This window comes from Aulonocara sp. 'chitande type north' Nkhata Bay, linkage group LG12 (genome assembly GCF_057382095.1).
Source record: "Aulonocara sp. 'chitande type north' Nkhata Bay isolate Kocher_YH1m ecotype deep benthic linkage group LG12, A_spYH_male_GT1.1, whole genome shotgun sequence".
NCBI classification, from domain to species: Eukaryota; Metazoa; Chordata; class Actinopteri; order Cichliformes; family Cichlidae; genus Aulonocara; species Aulonocara sp. 'chitande type north' Nkhata Bay.
Window position 1 is genome coordinate 11325061 of NC_141355.1, and position 22779 is coordinate 11347839.

Sequence of the window (22779 nt, forward strand, 5' to 3'; positions counted from 1 at the left end):
GTTGTTTTTAGCTTTCAGTACAATCAGTGGAATCTTGTTTGTCTGTTTTGGGACACAGTTCGTTTCATCAGCTTACCAAGTGAAACATTTAACTGGTTTTTAAACGACGACCTCTCGACCCGCTTAAGCTTAAAACGAAATCTTGTTCAGGGAAACTCGCTGAACAGGGTCAAAAGAGGAAGTGGTTATTTTTAAGGCTCCACCACAGATCAGTAAACGGCAAGCTATAAACAGGAAGTCATCTGACAGCAAGATTGTTCAGAAGTCTACAGAACACTGTTTATGCTCTTTATTTTTATAAAGTTAATTGATCTCCAAACGTTGATTGTGTTCATCTGGACGTAGCGTTTTGTGGGAGAAACGTTTTGTCACTCATCCAAGTGACTTCTTCAGTCTCAGCTGACTGCAGGTTAATTGGATGTTTCCAAATTTGTTGTCAGTAAGTAGTTTATTAAAGACTAGTACAAAGGTAATATTTTACAGAAACTGTTTTAAAAAGTTGACAGACCTTAAGATAAACTTGGCACCAAGCAAGTTCTGTACAAAACTGAACTCAGCACACAGCTTCACCTGAAATGGAGTAGTGCACTAAAGGTCAAAGGTGCCAGAATTTACAGTTATACTTTATATTCAGGTACATAAACAGGTTTAAGCTTTAAGCAAGAGTTTAGAAAAATAGTTTTCTCATTTTAAGGAAGTTTTTCCAGAAACTTTCCCTCTAGTTCCTAAAGAACTTTACAGTGATATTTACTGTAAAATGGGAAGATCATGTTTGAAGGTATTCAGAACTTGTAGCCCAGTCCAGATCTGCTAATGTGGCAGAACAGTGTCATGGCAAAGCACATTCCCAAAACCTGTAAACAGAAATATAGAAATTAAACTGGAAAAGGACATAAAATGCAATGTTGTACTGTTTTTAAAAAAAAAAAAAAAAAAAAAAAAGTTATTCTGAGCTTCTCAAGCTGACTGAAATTTCATTGGGTTTATGCTTGTTTATATGAAGTATTTTTATTCCTTTTGCAATCTAAAGAGTGGTCTTTTCTTCCCCGATCCATTCTAGAGCTGTGTTTTTGGGTGTGGCAGTGGACATTGTCCAGCTGGAGGCCCACTTTGGTAAGTGGGAGGGGAGCAGATCTTGGGCTGTATCCCAATTCAGGGTCTGCAGCCTTAAAGTACGCAGCGTCAACGATCCTCAAGGGCCGCGCACTTAAAGACTGCTAAGGCCGGAAGTGCGAGGCTTGTGAAATGGGACGGTCTAGCCTCCGTTGCGCTGCCCAGGTTGCCTAGCAACCATGATACTAACAGCTAGAAACGTTTCATACAGCTTTGTTTGACAGAAATGAAGGAGAAAATCGTTTGTTCATTTGTTTGTTTGTTTCTACATGAGCTTTGATCATTCTCTGTAAGATTAATGTCAGCTATTGAATGGCGTAAATTTTAAAGTAAAGGGTTTAAAACCAAGTTAGTACAAACGTCACTAATGTCACATAACTTTGCCGACATGTGGCCAACAGTAATGTTTTAATGTTCTTCGTTATTAAACATTTGCACATAAATAAGTGACATAATATTCAGCACTTAGTTTACTAAGATACTCTTCGGGCGCCCCTCATCCGCCGTTTTTTTTTCCGCCAAAATTATCCACACCCACCACCGCGCTATGCATTCTGGGATATGTTGGGCCACGAAGTCTACACCGCCACGTCCTTAAAATTCAGGGAAATGAAGGACTCATTTGAGGGCCGCATTTCGAGCAGCCTTTGAATTGGGACAGTCTTCGTCGCGTCGCTGTGACGTAATCGGCCTTAAAATGCGGCCTTTAAGGCTGCAGACCCTGAATTGGGATACAGCCTTGGTCTGCGGCAATCATAGACTGTATATGAAGGATGGCTGTAGCGGCTTTAACGTCACACATTATTTTGCCATTGCCAGATAGCGAATGTGACTGATATACAGGGATGCTGGACAGTCATTGGTTAAAGACATGTAAACCACTTTTATAACTTTAGTGGGGACTAGTCTTAACAGTAAGATGTGAAACTGGCAAAGTATAAAGTCATCAGGAAAATGTTTAGCATGAAGTGAACTGAAAGTTAATTTTTCTTACATTTCTGTACATCCTAACTTCTATTCCAAAGCAGGAGTTGGCCATTAGGACAGAAGAATGTAGGTTAAAAGTACTTGACCATTAGCTTTTTATTATTTTATTTTCAAGAGCTGCAAGCTACATTCATCTTTTATTTCCTTTTTTCTCTTCACTCCCAACCAGTTTTACCAGATGGCTCTCTGCCACTGTCACTGGCTCTTCTGGCTCTAGTAGATGTAACATGGGCTGCAAGATGGTTTCCACCAATGTGGAATTACCAAAAATAGAGAGGGCATAGCCTAACATATGAAACAGGAAAAGACCGCTGTGTAATCCATTTATTTCAACAAAGTAACTGTATTCGGAATACCATGTATTCAGTTACTCCCGCACACTGTCTGGAGATCTCTTCCTGTCAAAAAGTTCTTTCTCCCCACCATTGCCTGGTACTTGCTCATAATGGGTTATCTGATCATCAGAGTTCTCTCCATCTAATATTGAAGGATCTTTATAGTATAAAACACACTGAGGCCATGGTTGTTAACTGCTATAAATGAAACCATACAGTCAAAGGCAACAAAGTTTAGGTATATTTTAACAGGAAGATGCCACGTTTCTGAGCAGAACATTGTATTAACCAATTCATTCACTTTATAATCCAGTTGTCTTTTATACAGAAGTGAAGATGGTAATTTCTGAGACATGGTACATCTGCAGGTTCATAGATTAACTTTGCAACACCTGCGTAAAATAGTATGTTAACAGCTTACCTCAATCATACAGAGGACAATGACAGAGACCCCAATGGTTAGGAAATTCTTCTCAAAAAAATTTGTCACCTTTGACAAACAACCCTGCACACAAAACATTTTGAAATTACCTGCAGCAGTAACAATGTGACCTTTGACCTCTATGGTACATTAAAGCAAGTATGAATCTGAAAGGATCAGTGATTAGTATGAGCCTACCGTTTGCCTGTATTTCTGACTTTTACAAGAGGGGTCCTCAGGAATACAGCAGGATTCTGGCACGTTGTTTCCCCAATCTGTTACATTATGGATTCCACAGCAGTCAAGCTAAAACAAATGAATTTGACAGACAAAAAAAATAAACACATTTCTAAAGTCATTTGTGTCACAACATGACATCTCCACTCTGACACACTTACATTTTTTTGAATATTATCCCAGTCACTTTGTTTTGAATGTGTTGAATTTCCTTTTGCATCATTCAAGCCCTTTGTCAGATCGGTCTTCACTCTTTCAGTAATCTGAACAGTAACGGAGGATTTGGTGATTACATACAATGTATACATTTGCTTTAAAAACAGAACATATTGTGTATAGCATATGTGTCACACACTTCTCCCTCGTATACAAGTAGCAGACATGCTGCTGTCAGTTCCAAGAGCATCATGAGGAAGAGCATCAGGAAAAACTGTAAAAAATAAATATAAAGGTTTATGTGAATGTTACTCTGAAACACTTTACATAAACATATGAAACGGTACTGTATAGTGAAGTTATTTTCGGCTGCTAGTTCACAGCATGTAGCTCAACATGTCTGATTTCGAGAACGTTTTAAACTTGAATGCGCATAAATGCCCATCTTTGTGTTTCCTCCTAGAAAAACTAGTCCCGATTAACATCTAAATTACCTTTTTTCCCAGAGAACTGACTCTTTAGATATTTCCGTTTGTTACATAAATGCTATTTTTGTAGCATTCAAAAATTGGAGTACACAACAGTGAAGAGGCAGTGTTAGAGAGCCCACCCCCCTTATCAAAATTATACAGGCTTAAAAAAACAAACAAATTATACCCTTTGGGGGTACCAAAACTAGAGTGTTAATTACCTAAAAATATGAAGTAATCAGAGGGAGCAGAAAACCACATAATCTGTGCTCTGCTTTGAGTATTTGTGTGTGTGTTACCGATAGGAGGAGACAGCGGTTCTCCTTGAGTGCGCCGAGAAATCCCAGGAAGGACACGCAGGTGATGATGATGCCGGTGATCAGGAGGATGTTGGCTATGTTGAAGCTGGGCAGTGAGGGGGTGAGAGCAGCATAATTTGAACTCACCATCACGATGACGCCGAAGGCCAAAACGGCCACACCGCAGATCTGACAGAAGAGAAGACAGACTGAAGCCAAGTCCACAATACACACTACACAGAGTACAGTGAGCTGCACCGGGCCCTGGTCTGCTTCAGAGCTTGCCTACAGGCAGCAGTGTCAGGCAGTACATTTTCTCAAGTGCTTCTGCTTTTTATTTATTTGTTATGCAACAGACTTCTGGCAAATGTTGACTTTTCCTTTTCTTTTGTATCCACCAAGTCTGTGGAACAAAATTAATGAAATGAAATTGAATTAAAAAATATATAATATAAATATATTAACACTTTCTCTTCATGGCCCCTGTGAGTCAGGCCTATCTAGCTATCTATCTATCTATCTATCTATCTATCTATCTATCTATCTATCTATCTATCTATCTTCCTTCTCACATATTAGCAGACATTGGCTTTCTAAAATTAACTGCCTCCACTCTAATTGGCTCACGTAATCGTCATAGTAATAATACAATTACACAGAGTAAACAAAACTGTCAGAGCCTTTTTTGTGTTTTTTGTTTGTGTGAACTTTTGGTAAATCCTTTTAACTGATTAATTTTTAAGAATCTGACCATCTGGTAGAATATTTGAAACCCAAAGTAGACACCTGAAGCATTTATAAATACTAACTAATTTTCACACACTCATACGTCTGTCACACCTGACAGTTTAGGTTTGAAAAGTGAGTGGATGAATGTGACAGGATGTTTCACAGTGATGTGTGATGTATTGCTGGATGACTGAGACATACGTACAAAGCAAAGCAAGTTGGCGACACACATGGTGTACTTTAAACACTTGAGGCAGCTGTGAGCCATCTTGCAACTCCTCTGATCAGACCTGCAACAAGAAAAGGCCGTTATTTTTTTATTGAATATAAATATCGGAAGCAGGGCTGGATGTGGTCAAGGTTTAATGCAGCATCTCTTATTTATGTCTTGCGTTTGCGTGTGGGTGTGTAAGTGCTAAAACAGACAAAACGTCACGGTCACAAAGCGGGGAAGTGATGCTCACACATCTCACTTCCTGTGTTTCCTCTCAGTTTACAAGCAAAACCAAAATTCTTCTTCTGTACAACACGATATGAGTGCATTATACTTTGGGAGGGTTTAAAATTACATCATGAGAGGGCAGGCAGTTTAATTGTGGAAATACCAAAACTTCCTCAAAATACAAGGTGACCCGTTCTAAGTAAAAATCTCCTGTATTTGTGTTATAAATATGTGTAAAACATCAAAATTTTGCCCTCTTTCTAACTGATCTTTGTTCTGAGAATAGAAAAGAGACTTCTTCTTCTTCTTCGGCCATTTAAAACTACTAAAGTACAGCCCTTATATTTTGTTTTCCACTTAAGTCAGTATGTACACATGACAGACACTTTCAGTTAGATGACTGCCTATTTTGGTCTAAATTTGAAAGATTTTTGTTCACTTTTTCATCTTCGTGGGGTTTTCCTTTCTCACAAGTATTTTTTAGAGATTTGACATCAACACGTTTCTGACCGATAAAGAAACATCTTCACAATATTCTGAAGATTTAACGAGATCTCAAGACAAAATAAAGTTTAACTCTTACCTATTTGGAGAAAATGATATCTGCTATCGTCTCTGTTTTCAGGCGTGTGCTTGTCGAGCTCGTCTGCTGTTCGTACTTCCCCTTCTCATAGCTCTGTGAAGCTTGCAGAGTACATCATGGGGCTTTCAGCAGCCCTTCTCACTTCCTCTTCCTAAAGTCTAGCAACATGGAAAGAAACTGATGACTGAGAAAGTGCAGTAGGGACAGCCAATAGCGCTGCAGAGACGTCAGGTGCATGTCTGTGACACACTGCTTATATTTAGATACAAGCTGAAACTGTGGTCAGCAGCTGCAGAGGTCAAAACCCCTCACTGATGTGAAATCAATTGTTAATATTCTTATTGCACAACTAGAGATAATAAAGCCCGTATGTTCGTCACAGAGGAACACAAACTGGTTAAAACATCTAACTGGTGTCATTTCTCACCTTCTCAATGTGTCACGTGCCAAGGTAGTTGTCGGCATATGCAGTCCTGGTTTCATTTAGTCGTGTTGCAGAGTGTTACTTTCTTTATCAAAGGCCGCTACTCTGCATTTAATCATTAGCTACTATTTCTCAGATGGCTGCCCTTCCCTGAGCCTGTTTCTGATGGCCATTTCTTCCTGTTTAAAAGGAGTTTTTCTTTGCCACAGTTGCCAAAGTGCTTGCCTACATGGAGTTGTCTGATTATTGAGGTTTTCTCTTTCTTCCCCACCTTCCAAACATTTACCATTTATAATAAATGCCTGCCCTCTCCTGAGCCTGATTTTGTTGGAAAATCCCTCCATGTTTAAAGGAACCCCTGCCTCCCTACCAAAGTTTTGCTCGTAGGGAATATTTACATTCATGGGTATTTCCAAGTAAAAACAATCAAATGTGAAACAGTTCTCACCTGATCCCTCAGAATCAGTTCATTCTGTTGTTATTTTATATACTCAAAATTTCATTTAAACAGTCTCCTGATACCAGGCTCCTCTTCTAGCCTTTGTTTCATTCCTAATGTTATATATAACCTGACAACTAGCCTCCCCTGACATTACGCCCTGAACCCGCTGTTCCACCCCTCCCCTGCAGCTGCGCCACAGACCACACCCTGCCACACAGTCACTTTTAACACCTGAGATTGTTGCTTGTTATGGCAACAACAGGAATGGAGAAAGAACAAAGAACATTTTCTGTATAATAGACACAAAAACACTGAAAATGTTTTTAAAATTCTTAAAATCTGAGCCCACGGCAGGATGTCCAGATGTTCTCAGGACTGCTGTCAGCCAATGAAAAACCTCGACACATCAGAGGCAAGCATTCAGTTTCTTCAACACTTGTTTTAGTAGTATCGTCATTTCCTGACTCACAATCAGATCATCCATTTTTATTTCATCTTATTACCAGTGTGCCAGGGTTGAAATAAAGACAGTTTTAATCTCTATTTCTGCTGCACATACAGCCAGTGTGCCACAGATCAATACGCACGAGCAAACTGAAGCATAGTACAAACAGAGTAAGGCTGACTGAGCACTGGTTCACTTTCAGGGTGAAACTAAACCACACCTTCCCGGTGGCCTACTGGACAAATCCCTCAACCAGGGCAGCTGTAGACTAAAATACAGCGATGCATTAATGATATAGGCCAAAGTATATGACCGCTTAGTCATTCAAAGTTTACCTTATCATTACTTGGAAGCCTGTGATGAACTTCACAGCATTGTTGTGTGGGAGCAGGAACAGTGACATTCAGGAGGGGGAGCTTAGCCATCACCATTAAGAGGAACTGTGCAACCACAAATGGGGATTTAAGAGTAAAACAACTAATGTACTTTAAAAAAGGGCCTCTTAATGCACCTGGTTTGCAGTTTTTAGCTATAGTAAAACCAAGACACCGTTTTTGTTTAGGCTGAAATGCCTTTGATCCTTTTGCTTCTCTTCAGGCACCAGTGAGGGTCTCTTCAGTAGTGCTTAGTTTTTCATTTTGAACTCTGTTGGATGAATTGTCATTCAGGTTCAGACCCCCTTTGTTCACTTCAAAATGAATTTTTCTCCACTTCTAGCAGCAGTTACTTTTGGAATAAGACTACTAATTCAATTCAGTTCAGTTTTTATATCACCAAATCACAACAGCATTCAGCTCAAAGCATTTAATATTGTAAAGTAAAGACCAACACCCTACCAAACAAGTATTTGGCGACCTTCAGTGGAAAGGGACAGTTTTAGACCACCAGATTTCATGTTCCAGTTACCTTCTTACTCAGATAAATAACATTTTCACCTTTGTTAAAATTTGTTTAGAGTGGGCTGGAGTGGGAATTAACGCCCTCATAAAAATCCAATTATAGCTATAACAATAGTGAGCATTCCTTTAGCATTAGTAAACAAAAACCAAATACTGTATTTAACTCGATCAACTGTTTAGGAATTATTTACATTGAGTCATCCCTCAGACAAAATAACAGAATTTTAAATATAAAAACTCTTTTTAATTCTTGAAAATTGCACCCAGTGTCTGCCTGAAGTCTAGGACTGCACATCACCAAATGCTTCATTTCCTCCGACGAGGAAATGAAGCATTTACTGCAGCTGCTTTCAGTTGTTTCTTGTTTGTGGGTTTGTGGGTCTATTTTCACTTACTGAAAAGCGGCTCTGCCGAGTTGAGATGACAACTGACTTGGCCAATAAAGAATAAACTGAGAAATTAAGAATTGTTTTTGCAGCATGCTTCGGGACGTTGTCGACTTGCACTCTGTTATAATGTGGTTTGTTTTGGATTATAAGCTGCTTCTTTCTGTCGCCACAGTTTTCCCTGGGCAAGTTCAAGTTGCACTTTGTTTAAACTCTCTGTACCTCCATTCATCAATGCATCTCTTGATTGTATACATGAAAGTCTGAAAGTATTTTTGATTTGGTTAAATATTGTGAAGCTATTTTTCTGAACCATGGACATAATCCTGTTTTCATGCATGTATCAGATTGTTGCTGATAGATGTATTTTAGTTGTTCAACTTAACAACAGCCTCCTTCACTTCCACTGCATCTCTTTTATTCTTATATTTAAGATTACAGTGAAAAGCTATAACATACAAATCCAACACTTTGAATCAGCTGCAGATATTAGATAGCAGATATGTGACAGACGCTTCATTGGTAATGAAGTAACAAGGGAACAGGCCTCACCTGGCCATGAAACATCTCGTCACTCAATTGTCTAATTACTTTGGAGCCTCTGAGGTTCTAAATCATTTCCAGCTAAAATCGCTTTGTAAAATCACTTGAATTAAAGCTGAAGTCTGCAGTTCTATCATATCTTGATGGTTTGTTGGTGGTACGTTCAACAAATTATGGATTCAGCTGTAGCTAGCTGCTTTCAGCACTTTAATCTAAACCACATTAACCTTTGATTCCTGTTCACTCTTTTCCAAGTTTCTAATGAGGTATATTAGTATTCTTTCACAAAACAGTTTCACTTCTGAGTTTGCAAGCTGCTTGTTTTATTACTTACATCACTGCTTCCACAGGAATTTTCATGTTTACCGTTCTCAGTTCCGCTGACTTATCATCTTAGATCCAAACACAGCATGCAGCCTACTCATCATTCTGTGCAGGATGAAATGTTCTGGCTGGTGTCCTGTGTGTCCATTTATACTGTATTGTGTTGGAGAAGTCTAACTTCTCAAACTCATAAAATCAAGATAAAATGAGCTTAAAACAACATTTTTGCTCATGGATGATATCTTCATAACACCTTTGGATACACTCAAGAGAAACATATTAAAATCAAATAACAGAAAACAAGCGAGGCACTCAGTCTCTGATAAAAGTTGAAGTTAGCATTAAAAAAAGACAACTGTGTATCAACTCTGTCTTCATCAGGGTTAGGCAGAATGAAATATCAGCCGTGGGCCTTCTACCAGCACCCGAGTCAAGGTATACAACCCATAAGGAGACCTAAAATAAAACATAATCCTCAAATATGTCAAAAAGTCATAATGCACTACATAACACGAAGCTAAATTTTACATTTTCTACCTGCCTCAGTGAAGAGCATCAGAGCCATGCAGTGCTTCCATCTGTTTTTGTGACATTATTCAGATTATTAGGAAGAAATTGCCTGACATTTGTATGTTTCTCTGTGGTTGTGTTTTGCTTAGATTCCAACACAACAAACAAGTTTTGTTTTCTGATGATTTTTCTTCCTTTTGTTTTGTAGTTGAGTTCATGACTGAAAACAATGGTCAGTGCAAGCACCAGGAAGTGAGCCACTTTGTCACATCTACAAACAAGTTTAGAGCTGTTGGTGAGGCATCTTCTGCTGAAGATGCAAATCATTCACACTCCCACTTCCCTTCCCCTCTAAAGCTGAATAATCACATGGTAACTTTAGGATTTCTATATGCCCCCGTCAGCAGATTTATAGATGAGAATCTTTTCTTGCTCTTGCCAATCTTGTTGCAACTCCCATTTCTCAGTCACACTCCCCAGGCATGGAAACTTTGGCATCTATTTATAGCTTCCCCTTATCTGCAGACATTAGTTAGATCCTCAGTTTGGTGCATAAAGTGTGCTCAATGCCTACTACAAAGTTTGAAGAGTTTGTGACTTTACATGATAATATCCACTTACATTCATCTATTAAGCTATATGATGACTTTAGGATATAGGTGGATGATCTTTTTCTTCTTCTTCAATGGCTAAATTTGGGCTAAACTGAGTTTTTGTAGTTGGCCCAAAAAGTCTAATTAAATTGGCGTGTAACAGGATACTTACTCTAATCCAAAACGCCACTGTGAGAATAGCAACAGAGACTAGAGATAAAAATGTCTCTCTCATATTGGCTTCTCTTCATAGGTTCCCTGTTGAATCCAGAAATGCTTTTAAAAGCCTGTTCCTCACAAAAAAGGTTTTGAATAATCAGGCCCCATCATATCCTATACAATATCTGAGATAAATAAAAAACTGAACTGAGTTGAAACAAATTTTTCAGCTCTCTGATATGATGAAACTCTGCAAGTTGAAGGCCCACACAATTCTATAGTTTATAAGTTTGTCGTGTGAACCAATAACCATCTGAAAAAAGCATATATTTCCAGTTTTATTTTGGAGATAGTAACAACATTTTATCTGCAGACTTATGCAGCATCGCATCATTTTGGCGTTCAGACAGGCCATGGATTAAAGAAATAAACACACACAGTGTATTGATGATTTAACATTCAAAATCACTCTCCATAATTCTGTTTAAGGATGAAACATCACAACAAATGGAAAACAAAGATTTCAGTTATTCACATGCAATGTCATGGTAACTATTCCCTCTATGGAACTTTAACTTTTGTTTTCTTGTAAAACTTGGACAGTCAGTTGATATGAAATATTAATACACCACATAATAAACCACAGTGATTAAAAAACTTGGCTTTAAACTGCATAATGATCCATTATAGTGCAGAGCTAATGTTAGGTACTCATTTCCCAGACAGGGCAGGTAGTGCTGCTTGCAACTGCATGACAAATTACATAGTAAAACTCATTTACTCCAGACTTTAAAATTGAAGTTTGGTTAGTGTAAAGACAGGAGGCATAAAAAAAGGTAAGGCCCTTTAATGGCACAGTTGCATTGACCTGCACAGTCATACTGAAGAACACCTGTTCTGAATAGCATCAATGTTCTCTTCATCCCATTTAACTCGGCTGTCTCATGGCCACTGTTAGTGATATTAGCTACAACTGTGTTTTCTCTGCCACAACAAGGTAAATGGTGTGCTGTATACTTGGTTAGAAAAATTAGATTCTTGTTTTTAAAATTTAGATCATTTTACCATTAGTATTTTAGTAATATTTATGTATTATGAAGCATGCAGCAGTTAGCTTGTCAGTGATGGTCAAGCTGAAATGGTCATTTCTGATAGGTGCACAATGCGCTACTTTCAATTTGAGACAATGTTAATTCTTAAAAAAAAAGAAAAAAAAAATCACACACTATGCAAATAAAAACACAGTATGTATCAGCACGCATAATAAAATGTTCTCCAATGAATTGTACTAACAGAATATGAGACATAGTGCTTCTTTAAGACACCATTCTGAAATGGAAAGCACAGGAGGAATAATAATGATCCATTAGGCGTGGTTGGTGCTAGACTGGATCAGCCATGGGCATGTTCTCTTCTGCTGTGATTCAGGAACTGATGACACTCTGCAGAGTTACAAATGTTGCACCATAATTACCCAACATAAACGTGGGTGAGTTTCATACTGTCAAAATGGCTGATGTTCATATTAGGCATGTCCAAAGTTCAAATGGTTTACTGTATGTACAAGTAATTCCTAAGCCAAAAGCTCAGGATTCAGACTGCTCCAAATGCAAGCGAGAGGGGCAGCCAATCAGAAGAAAGGTGCCTAAAAGCAGGAGGAAGTAAACCAAGTTGTTTCACAGAACCAGTGCTTTCACAGCACTGATTGAACAAACAAATCTCAGTGTCTGTGCCCATTAAAAAAGAGATGGATTAATAAAACTCTGAATATAGTCTCAGAGCTCACAGTCACCACCCTCAATATATTTGCTTTTTCTAACAGATACCCGAAAGCTTTCAAAACTGCAACAGTTTTTATAAAAATAAGAAAGAATGAAAGTAATGACCTTATGCTGTCAGATAAATATCAAAAATATAGTTTTGTTACAAAAAAGTTTTTTTAAGTAATTAAAAAGTGCAGTGTTTCTCTGAAATGTGGTGGGATGGCTTTAAAAAAAACTGGAATAGTCAAACACGTTTGGTTGGCACACTTGATGAGAGACACACTATGTGAGAGAGAGTATAAAAAAATTCCATGTGCATATACAGTGGGAAGTTGTGATGTGAGGATTTTTCTCAATAGGATTTTACAAGCAGTGACAGTGTTACTTTGTAATCTGTCGTACACCCGTGTCACACCAGGGCTTTCTCAAGACAGCCACTCCTCCAATTTGTGCCCTCCATGTTAACTCGCATGGAGCGTGACACAAGTACATTTGTCTATCAGTCCTTGGGCATGTCTATGGGCGACACGTGTGTAGTGTAAATGTAATCAACAACGTACTTTATCAGTGATGGCAGAGCAGAGCAGCCCACAGCCTTATCCCACCTAGCACCAACCAGGGGATTCCTGTGACAGTGAATCTGTGAAAGCACCTCCCTTAAGTAGAATACAGTCATCACTAATACTTCCAACTTTAATGCCATGACATGTGAGGATATTGTTGATCAGAACCATCTATAGCTACATTAATGATATATTCAATCATCAGCTACTTTGAATTATGCATTCAAGTTAGACAGAAACTGGAACACAAGCTGAAAGGAGACATACACGTTTGTAATCCTTCATGTAAAAAAACATACATTCAACATGTGAATGATGCACACACTGTCTGAAAGAGCTTATTACAGCCACTGTTAAGAGTGCATTTGGCACATGTGTGTGTGTGCGGACTGTTCTTAAAGAGGAGAAATCCCTTTATTATTGGATGGAAACGAGGGTAACACTGTACTTGAAGTGTTCTGTAACGACATAACAGTTTTTAACTTGAATGTGTATAAAACAGAATACTGTATAGGACTGTATGGATCAGAACATCACGGCCGGAAGCAGCAAGGCGAAAGAGAACTGTCCCAGAAAGGGCTCGGTGTTTATCAAGTATTAGGTTTTGAAGACTGGTGGTGCAATTACACTGTCAGAGGCTGTGACGATAAAACAAGCTAAAACTGTTAGATTTGTATTGTTGATTGTCATTTATGCTTAGAAATATTTACTTATATATGCTTAGAGTTTTGTAATTAGTTGTAGATTGGTAGAGGTTTTGATCCTTGATAGTCTGCAAACTTTGTGTGTATTAGACAGCACTTTGGGAGCATGAGAGGTCATACCGTGTCTTATTGTTTTATGGTAGGATTAACGTAGTTGCGTCTGTTCTAGTCTAAGTGCTCTTTGTTTAGATGAACTGCAGGACTTCCTCACCATGTTATCTAGGATGAACCATCTAGGGGGAGGGGGAGGCTACCCTCTTCCTGACCAAGGATGTTTGATCCTTTGATCAGCAGTCCACACACACACACACACACACACACACACACACACACACACACACACACACACACACACACACACACACACACACACACACACACACACACAAGGTACTCTTTGTGTATGTAGACGTTATATGTTAATGAACCTATGCATATTCATGTAACCTCAATAAAAGGACAGTGTATGGGAGGACGGACGAGAGCTACTGGGGTCAAGCGAAGGGACGGCGCTCTGTCCAGTCTCTCCCGTGCACGAGTACCATGAAGATGTTTGCCTACTTGCGTCTTGCTTGCAGTGTAATTATATTGTCTTAACGTTCCAGCGAATAGGTTCAAGCTACAAACCTAACAAAAACAAAACACACTGTTTCTTGTTTTTTTAAGATGTATTCATTTCATTATTAAAACTTCTATTCTGCCAAACTGCCTAACTTTACAGGTGCTCCGACAGTAGGAGAGCATCGCATCAGCCCGAAGGAGACCACAACAGCAACTTGTGACTGTCTGAAGGCAGCATCGACTGTACCTTACTGAAGTGTTCAGTAAGCGTGTTATGTCGCTGCTCACTGGACCACAGCCAACACTGCACTGGAGAGTGAGCACTGTGCTCCAGTCATAGCACACCTGACAAGAAATCACAGAGGAGCACTTTGCAGGGGGTTCTTCAATCGGCGCCGAACTCTGACTGGAACGTCTTCATCCTGTTAAAAGATTTTTTTACATGTAACTTTTTATTTTTCTAATTTTTGAGTGTTTTGGAGGTCCAAACAAGCCAAATATTGACAAAGTTCATGTAAAGCTTGATTTAATACACACAGTTTCAGCAGTATCTGCCGTCTCTTCCTCCTCCTCCTCCTCTGTGTGCTCACTACCGGGGGTGAACGCCTCATAGTCAGACAGTGCACTTTCCACCGCCTCTTCATCGTAGTCTGTCTGGTACTCATCGGAGAGTTCCTCTAGGCGGACAAAATCAGAGACAGCAGGAGAACCTTTCATTGATCAGGCTTTTAAATGAAGAGCAGATAAAAAGAAGCTAAAATAATAAATTATAGTATGGATTGTAATATGCGTTGTTCATGTAAGAAATCAGATTTCTAGTTTAGATTTTACTAACCCTCGATTAAAGCATTCTTGACGGGTTCAATTCTCGACACAATCTCTGCCAGGTCAGTGAAGGAGGCATTTGGACATGTGACCACCTGAAAGACAGAGCTCATCATTCCAGCGAAGACTTTAAGACCACCTTCACTGGATTCATACTGTCTGTGACTGAAGACTGTAGTACTCGACAGCCAAACACCAAAACAAATAATATAAGCAAATAAACATTCACTTTAGTCTATAGATACACTAAAATGTAATTATGAGCAATTTAAAAATAAATGCACATGTAAATAAATATTCACAAATAGAAAATTAAATAATAATGCTGAATAAAACACTACATAATTAATGAGCTATGAACAGTGAATAAAATAATGCAGTAGAACAATATAACAACTCAGATCCAGAGTTTTAATGATGACATGCAGCTCAGGGCTTAAAGGATTAAAGACCTTTAAAGTTTTTTTATTTTGTCCCTCTGCTGGAGCCAAACAACAAAGTGCTTCAAAAAGTGCTCAAACTGAGTTTCTAAAAGTTTCTGAAAGAGAGAAACTGTTTTACTTTAGCCGCATGAGTTGGTGATTAACAAGTAGCTTGAGTGACTGAAGGTTTGAATGTCAACATGAATGGTTGCCTCTCTCCAACGATGGACTATTGACCTGTTAGTCCAACGCAGGCTTTTTACCCTGTGACAGCTGTGACAGGCTCCAGCCCCACTCGTGACTATGAATTGGATAAAGAGTTAAAAAAAAATGGATGGATGAAGGGAAAAGGATCACCATTAAACCTCTGATATCATAGGTAGGGTTTAACCGGGTCTGAAAACATACTATTAAAATTGCTTTACAGGAGAAAACATTTAACGTCTGTAAATCTGTTTGCAGTTAGTTATGATGGACTATTAAACGTTACAGTCATAAATGTGGCGAGCTGCTGTTTTATAGTAGAGGGCCCTGGTTAGGTTACCTGTGTATCTGACACAAACTTATATAACAAGAGTAAGAACAAGAGTCGAACTTGATCGCAGCTGAACAATCTATTTGTATTGTTATTTACACTCACGTGACCAGTTTTGGTCTTATGAAACTCCTCCTGATGTCGGTCCTTAAGCATACTGTCCACCACACCGCTGCGCTGCCACACATCAAACAGTGTCTTCCCATGCTGGTACCCCACCTCCTGCAGATAGTGAACCTCTCAGTGAGTTTGTGGGCCAGCAGATTAAATAGAATTAAATAAAACATGGAGGAAGAGAGGAGAAGCTCACAGCAATCTCATCGAACTTGCCAAACTCCAGTGTGCCGTAGCGGTCGATAGGCGGTCGGATGTACTCGCAGTAGTCGCTGTCTTTGACCAGCTCCAGCTGCCGCACGCAGCAGACGTAAGCAAGCCGTGTTTGGATCTCTGCCATGTTCAGGACCTGGAGGGAAAGTTTGTTCAGTCTGACAGGGCTATGATGGCAGAACAAAGAGTGTTTAGTGGCCGTCATTCTGCCCACAGTTGACGTCAGGCTGTGGTAAAATCAAAGCACCTTGACTTTCTCAGCCAGTGGATTGAACCGCTTCCACAGCAACCACCAGCCATTCAGATAATCACCGTAGTTGGTCAGATTGGTCTCATCTCGACTTCCAACATCGATTGCGATCACAACCTTGGCACCCATGGAGCGAGCCACGTCAGCTAGATATCATGAGAGACACATTCTGATAACCAGTTTCCTCTTTCAGCTAATAAATATAGTCAAAAATGTTTGTTTCTATTCTTCTTTGTGTATCTACCAATCATATACGCCCACTGATAAGCTAATATTACTTTCTTTGGCTTTGCACATCTCTGCAGTTTGCAGATAAGCATGCTGTCTCACGACACCCCACTTTCGTCTTCTTAATATCTGTTGTTAAACGGTGGTCTGCATCTGCTTGCATCATAGCCATATTTGAATGACTGCTTATATATTCTGAATGACCATCCTCACTATGAAATAAGCACTTTTAGCTCTTCTCTCTCGAAGTCAGCTTTCTTCCAATCAGCTGTTGTTCATAAAAGGAAGACAGAAACATCAAGTGGGAGGGGCTTCTGTGCTCACAAACAGGGCTGTGTGTTTCAGATGTTAAGGCTGTCTGTGCTCAGAGGCATCATACAGAGCTAACAATATGATAAACATGTTTACAGAAATCATATGCGGATCTCATTATTAGAAAGTTTGGTCATGTTTACTATGAATGTAAATTAAGTCATTCAAGATGTTGTTTTTTGGGGAGGGGGGTTTGATAAAGCTCATAGTTAAGGGTAGATCAGGTGACCTTTAATCCTTCCTTATGGATTCAAAGTTATGCTGCAACAGGTTTAGGCTGCTAGGGGCTTCCCATGATGCACAGAGGGCTTCTTCTTCTCTCACTGTTTTTCCCCTCACTATGTGTTTACACACCACTTTTCATTTAATTGTTAGTTATTAATAATCTCTGGCTCTCCCCCACAGAGTGTCTTTTGTCCTGTCTCCCTCCTCTCACCCCCAACTGGTCTGACTGATGCCCGCCCCTCCTTGAGCCTAATGTTCTGATGTGAGGTTTCTTCCTGTTAAAAAGGGAGTTTTTCCTTCCCACTGTCACCAAGTGCTTGCTCATAGAGACTGTCTGACTTTAAGGGTTTTCTCTGTTATTATTAGTGTGGATCCTTTACCTTACAAATACAGAGGACCTTGACATAACTATTCTTGTGAGTCAAACAGCGATCACCTCAGTTTACTTCAACTCGTACACAGCGCGAGTAGAAAAGCTTACTACCCTCTCAGTGTTTCTCACCAGGTAGGTTGTTGATGTAACCTCCATCCATGAGCAGATGTCCATCTTTGGGATCACAAAGCGGTGGCAGGTAACCTGACAGAGACATGCTGGCCCGGACATAACGCCACAACGAACCTAATCATGTAGGACAATCGTACAGTCACAAGTATGAAGTGTGTGAAAACACTGTCCACAAATTAATGATTAGGTTAAATACAAAACATCTCACAATTAAATTAATATTTTCCCTTCTTTTTCCTCAGCTCCTTCTTAAAGAGCTGAGGAAAGAGTGGAGCTCCTTAAATGGTCAGAGTGCTTCTAGTACTAGAGGAAAAACGAGGTTTCCCACACCGTCAGTATGAACTCTCATAGCGGAAGCTGTGATATCTGTTGTAATGTTGAAATACGGTAACCACAGGTCCTGGCAGTGGAGAGGTTGGAAACAGAAAAAAAACATAACACAGAAAGGCACGTGAGCTGTGACTTTGCAAGAAATGTGTTACATGCACATGATGCAAGCTGCTGGTGTTTGAAACGCTACTCTCCTTACCTCTATCTGTTTGTTTTTGAAGACTGAGCTAATGCTGGAGTTGAAGGAGGCTCCAGAAAACATGGAGGTAACTGGGTATGTCAGATCCAAGATCTTCTTAAAGTATGAAGTCATACCCTGAAGAAGAAAGTTTTAAAAAAGGGAAGTGAAGAAAAACACACCATGGTTGATAAAGAACAATTCAGCTTTTCACTTGGGTCTAAAGAAATCTGGAAGTGAAACTAGTGAAACTTCAGGGAGGTGAAACTCTTTAAAAATATCAGTGCAGGTGTCAGCAGAGTGTGTCATGCACACACCATGGCCCACTCGTGTGCCCGGACCCTCATTCGACTGATGCTCTTCTCCTCAGCATACAGTGCTCCCATGAACGAGCCAATGGAGGTGCCACCCACCATGTCCACAGGGATCCCCGCCTCGTTGAGTGCCCGCAGGATGCCCACCTGAGAGCAGCCTCTGAAACACATTCATTTAGACGATTTCTTTTCCTTTTCAGACATATACCAATATGTGCACAAGGAGTTCTACCCAAGTCCTGCACGCAGTGACTGAATGTAAAGTCCAAGGAGACAGTGCAGCCTTAAACAATCACGTTGCATTTAATAAAATTTATATTTAATTGGTGATGATGGGAGACTTGAGGCAGGATGTATTATGTGTCACTGCACAATTACATTATCATGTGGATGTTTTTTTACTTACTGGTTTAAATGTATCTGCAAATACAGCTTTATTATAAAAAATATTAATGAAACATTAATTGTTAGCTTCTTCTTGGCTAAAGCTAGAATAAAGAAAGTGCTAGGAAACACAATCTACTAATAAAATGTACCATAAATATTCATAATATCTTGCTCAAATAGATATTTTATTTAGTTTCATATTTAGACTTTATATAAAAATATTTACACTAATAGGCACAAAATATCGAGTTTTAGCTAATAAAGCAGAAACTGCCTATTCATGTTGGTGAAGCTACCAAAATAGGACACAGCTGGCAATTTACTGGGCATGTTTAAGTGCTGATATAAAAATATTTCAGATGATTTTAAATAGAGCCAGAAAGATAGCAGTGCTCATCAGTTTTGGCAGGAAGCAACTTGGATAGCTCATTTTTAAGTAAGCAAATGGGTTACTTTCATGCCTTTTACTTTCATCTCGCATCAGCATCAAGACCGTGTGATTATATATCACAAATGCTGTTCTCACAACAACTGCTATGCTTATGTTGAATTAATTTCAATATACAACATATTTGTCAGGGTGTTAGCAATACACCGGTGCAAGAATTTGCAAATCATTTCGGAAGAAAAAATAGTTCCCAGGGTTCAGTTGAACTGCCAGTACTGATGCAGTAAAAGTACTAAATGTAACCACAAGTGCTTACATAGATGACACACAGCAAATACCTATGGCTAAGACTGAATCTACAGATTCAATAATAGGTCACATGTAAAAGCATTACTGCTGTAGTCATGTGATCATCGGGTGTCTTAGGTCCCTACCTTGCCAGAGCTCCAGGATAAGCCAGAGCGGTGAAAAAAGAAACAGTCATTACACAACAAGAAAAACACACAAAAAAAGAACTGTTCTGCTGATCTAATATTTCAGTAAGAATAACTCAGGCGTCAGATGTATTCAAATCCTAATGTAGCAGTAACAGTAAGGTGTACCCAAAACTCTGGCGCAGATATTCCCAACCTGAGGAAGGCTCATATGGTAATCAACAAAATATCAATATGGTCTTATGTCCACCTGTAAAAACGTATCAGCACCTTGCTAACCAAATGTCTATATTTTCATTTACTTATCAGATGAGTTAGGGCAAAAACAATCAAACTAAGAAAGAAAAACTGAGCAAACTAAATAAATAAATCCACACGTTCGGTATACTGTGATTTTTTTTTCCTCACTATCTTTCTGTATTCGCCTCTTCTGCTACATCAAACAAACATTTTGGCAGTGTGGACATACGCCATGTGTCCTTCCATGTAGCAGGTGAATTTGTGAGTGAGTGGGGTTTTCTTGTTGAAGTAAGGAGAGTGGGTAGGGGTTGTAAGCAAGAGGTTGAGACCAGCGGCTGGCACTAATTTAGACATTTATATTTTCACGGATCTAAGCGCAAAAGTGCAAAACTTCAGTTAGCTGAACAAAGCCTTTTTAAGTGGTTAATCAATAAATATGTTCCCAAGCAGCAGAACTACCTTGCGCCCCCTCCACCTAGCACCAGGGCGATACTGTTTCCGGTCAAGATCCTGGCCAGGCGGGAGAAGTCAGAATGACGATCTGGACATTTTTCAAACACACGCTGGTATAACTCCCTCTGAAAAAAGCAGTCACAGACACAGAAAAGAGATGTAGGCATTTGCTAACCAGGTCAGTGGTTAGTGAAGACTCTGTAGTCTGTACCAGCTTGGGTAGACTCCTCCTGGAGAACACCCTGCGGGGGCAACACAGATGATGGTGTCTGGAGATCCAGCTTCGCATGTTGAGCCACTCTGCCGTCCCTCTGGGCGGTGGGCCGTCCTCTCTGTGAAGCAGCACGAGTTGCTTCTGGGCTCGGACTGCACTACTCTCCAACATTCGCTCCAACTACACATGCAGAACATGAGCAGAGAGCTTTCACTCAGGTCGTTATGAATGCAATAAACACCTTTAACACAGACTTGTATTTAAGTGTCACAAACAGATGTGGTTTCTACAACTTCTATATGGTATCTATGTACCCAGGAGATGTTTCCCAAATAAAGAATTTCCCTCTGATTTCTCTTGAAATTCAACACAAGCATTATCTAAGGAGCTTGGAAAGAAAAGCGAATGAAAAGCTGTTGTAATTGGCTGGCTGTGGAATAGTAACATCTCCTGCAGCTTTAACTCACATTCTTCTCAAACTCTACAAAATAAGGTAATATTTACACTGACCTCGCCCACTGTGGGCTCCTGCTCACCCAGTCCCACAATGATGATGCAGTCAGCCTGGCGGATGCAGCGCTGGGTCCATGGTGTGAGGCTGGGATCAGACTGGTAGAGGACGATGCGATGGATGTCTTCCTGCTGGCCAAGCCAACTGGACAGGCGGTACTCGTGGACACTTGAGGTAGAGATGAGGTAGAAGCATGTCACTGCATTAGAGTTAGATCAACCTATGAAAAACTGCAGAAGTCAATTTCAACTACAGCTGTATTTATTTCCGTGATCTACCTGTCCAGAGCAGCAGAACCCAGGCGCTGTTTTATGTTGTCACTGGTCAGGAGTAAAGTGGGACCTGTAGAAAGACTTGCATTAAGTTGTTTAAACTTAACAGTATGCCCCCCTTTTTAATAGCTAATAGTATCCCATATCAGTAATACTGGAATAATCAGTATTACTCCCTTCATCTGTTTTAATGGTGTGTGTGTGTGTGTGTGTGTGTGTGTGTGTGTGTGTGTGTGTGTGTGTGTGTGTACCAATGCCACAGAGCGCATGCTGTAGCTCCAGAGTGAATGCAGTGAGTGGAACCTCCTCGGACACAGGCAGGATGGCCACAGTGGACAGGTTGGAGACTGGGTTGCCAGCATCCCACTTGCTGGTAGGCGTGTGGAGACCTAAACTACGAGCTGAAGAGTTTCTGCCATTAGATATTTCACATATGCAATATAATCTTCTGTACATTGTTCATAGTGTTTCCAATATGAATTCCAGGGTTTCAAACGCTCATGCTTCTAGCATGTGACACAGGCTAGCACAATTCTCAGACACACTCACACACTATGCAAACTGATGCCACAGCAAAGAAATTTAATGGTCAAAGCCAATATTCTCCAAAAATTTATCTAAAAATTTATAATCAAGACTTAAAACTCCACCCACGACCACCTACACCACAAATTTCTGATGTTTGATAGTTGAAAGTCAAAGAGGAGAAACTACAGAAACAGTAAAAAGATCGATCAGTTCACCTCAGCACTGATTCCTTTGTAACTCTACTGTTTCACCTCTGTAGAATAAAGGGATCAGTCAGGACAACTTTGTACTGTTTTACAGTGAACCTTATCTAAGTGGACCTAAACCACAAAACACACAAAGTAAAAACAGTAAAAGATTACCAGCCAGGGGTCCAGTGACCTGTTGCATGTTGCCCAGAATCTTCTGCCCCAGCAGATGAATCAGCCTAGTGACAACCTGGGGATATCTCCTCTTGATCGAGTTCAGAGCTCCTTCAGGGAGCTTGGCCAGCTCTGAGTCCCTAACAGCATGGACTGTGGTGGCTCGGTTCATGTGGGTCAGGGCCTCAACCTGTTCAATCATGAAAGAGATGTTATGGTACAAAATATTGTTTTTCCACGTCTTTCGTTTTTTCTAAAACTTTCTCTCAAACTTAAACAGGAGGTCACAATTCTAACAACTCACCACACCAATTAGATCTCCGCGGCCATACTCCCCGGCAAGCTCTTTTTTCCCATCATCCTTTGCAATGACAGAGCGCAGTCGGCCACTGAGGACGATGAAGGTGCTGTCTGACTTGTCTCCCTGTCTAAAAGCAAACAGGCAATCATG

The 22779-nt window shown here is 39.9% G+C and overlaps 2 protein-coding genes across 7 annotated transcripts in view; both read right to left on the reverse strand.

Annotated features, from left to right (window-relative positions):
- Positions 1–96: 96 nt before the first annotated feature.
- Positions 97–5918, reverse strand: LOC147316982 (leukocyte surface antigen CD53). Its single transcript, XM_086313533.1, has 8 exons — positions 5773–5918; positions 4953–5037; positions 4019–4207; positions 3449–3523; positions 3255–3356; positions 3055–3162; positions 2857–2940; positions 97–854 (listed from the first exon to the last, which is right to left on the reverse strand). Exons 2-8 carry the CDS (start codon positions 5013–5015, stop codon positions 783–785), a joined length of 693 nt encoding a protein of 230 aa, XP_086169659.1. The 5' UTR covers positions 5016–5037; positions 5773–5918; the 3' UTR covers positions 97–782.
- A 4905-nt stretch (positions 5919–10823) lies between these two features.
- Positions 10824–22779, reverse strand: part of pnpla7b (patatin-like phospholipase domain containing 7b) — a 32511-nt gene continuing 20555 nt past the window's right edge. For 5 of the 6 annotated variants that reach the window (XM_086313537.1, XM_086313535.1, XM_086313538.1 and 2 more), the window contains 17 exons: positions 22633–22756; positions 22329–22518; positions 21690–21839; positions 21445–21508; positions 21166–21334; positions 20653–20835; positions 20448–20566; positions 18543–18699; positions 18247–18363; positions 18048–18117; positions 17715–17831; positions 16445–16593; positions 16181–16333; positions 15976–16092; positions 14924–15008; positions 14626–14765; positions 10824–14510 (listed from right to left, as the gene is read on the reverse strand). In XM_086313537.1, the coding sequence (XP_086169663.1) occupies positions 14445–14510; positions 14626–14765; positions 14924–15008; positions 15976–16092; positions 16181–16333; positions 16445–16593; positions 17715–17831; positions 18048–18117; positions 18247–18363; positions 18543–18699; positions 20448–20566; positions 20653–20835; positions 21166–21334; positions 21445–21508; positions 21690–21839; positions 22329–22518; positions 22633–22756 (2170 nt within the window). In that variant the 3' untranslated portion in view covers positions 10824–14444. Of the gene's footprint in view, positions 14511–14625; positions 14766–14923; positions 15009–15975; positions 16093–16180; positions 16334–16444; positions 16594–17714; positions 17832–18047; positions 18118–18246; positions 18364–18542; positions 18700–20447; positions 20567–20652; positions 20836–21165; positions 21335–21444; positions 21509–21689; positions 21840–22328; positions 22519–22632; positions 22757–22779 lie in introns of those variants that run through there. The other variant, XR_015131766.1, reaches the window with a different exon arrangement.

Coding starts and splice junctions, on each gene's coding strand:
- LOC147316982 (XM_086313533.1), bottom strand. CDS start 5,015: ATGGCTCACAGCTGCCTCAAGTGTTTAAAGTACACCATGTGTGTCGCC. Junction 3,163..3,254: donor GGGATAATATTCAAAAAAAT/GTAAGTGTGTCA, acceptor CATTTGTTTTAG/CTTGACTGCTGTGGAATCCA. Junction 855..2,856: donor TTGTCCTCTGTATGATTGAG/GTAAGCTGTTAA, acceptor TTCTGTTTACAG/GTTTTGGGAATGTGCTTTGC.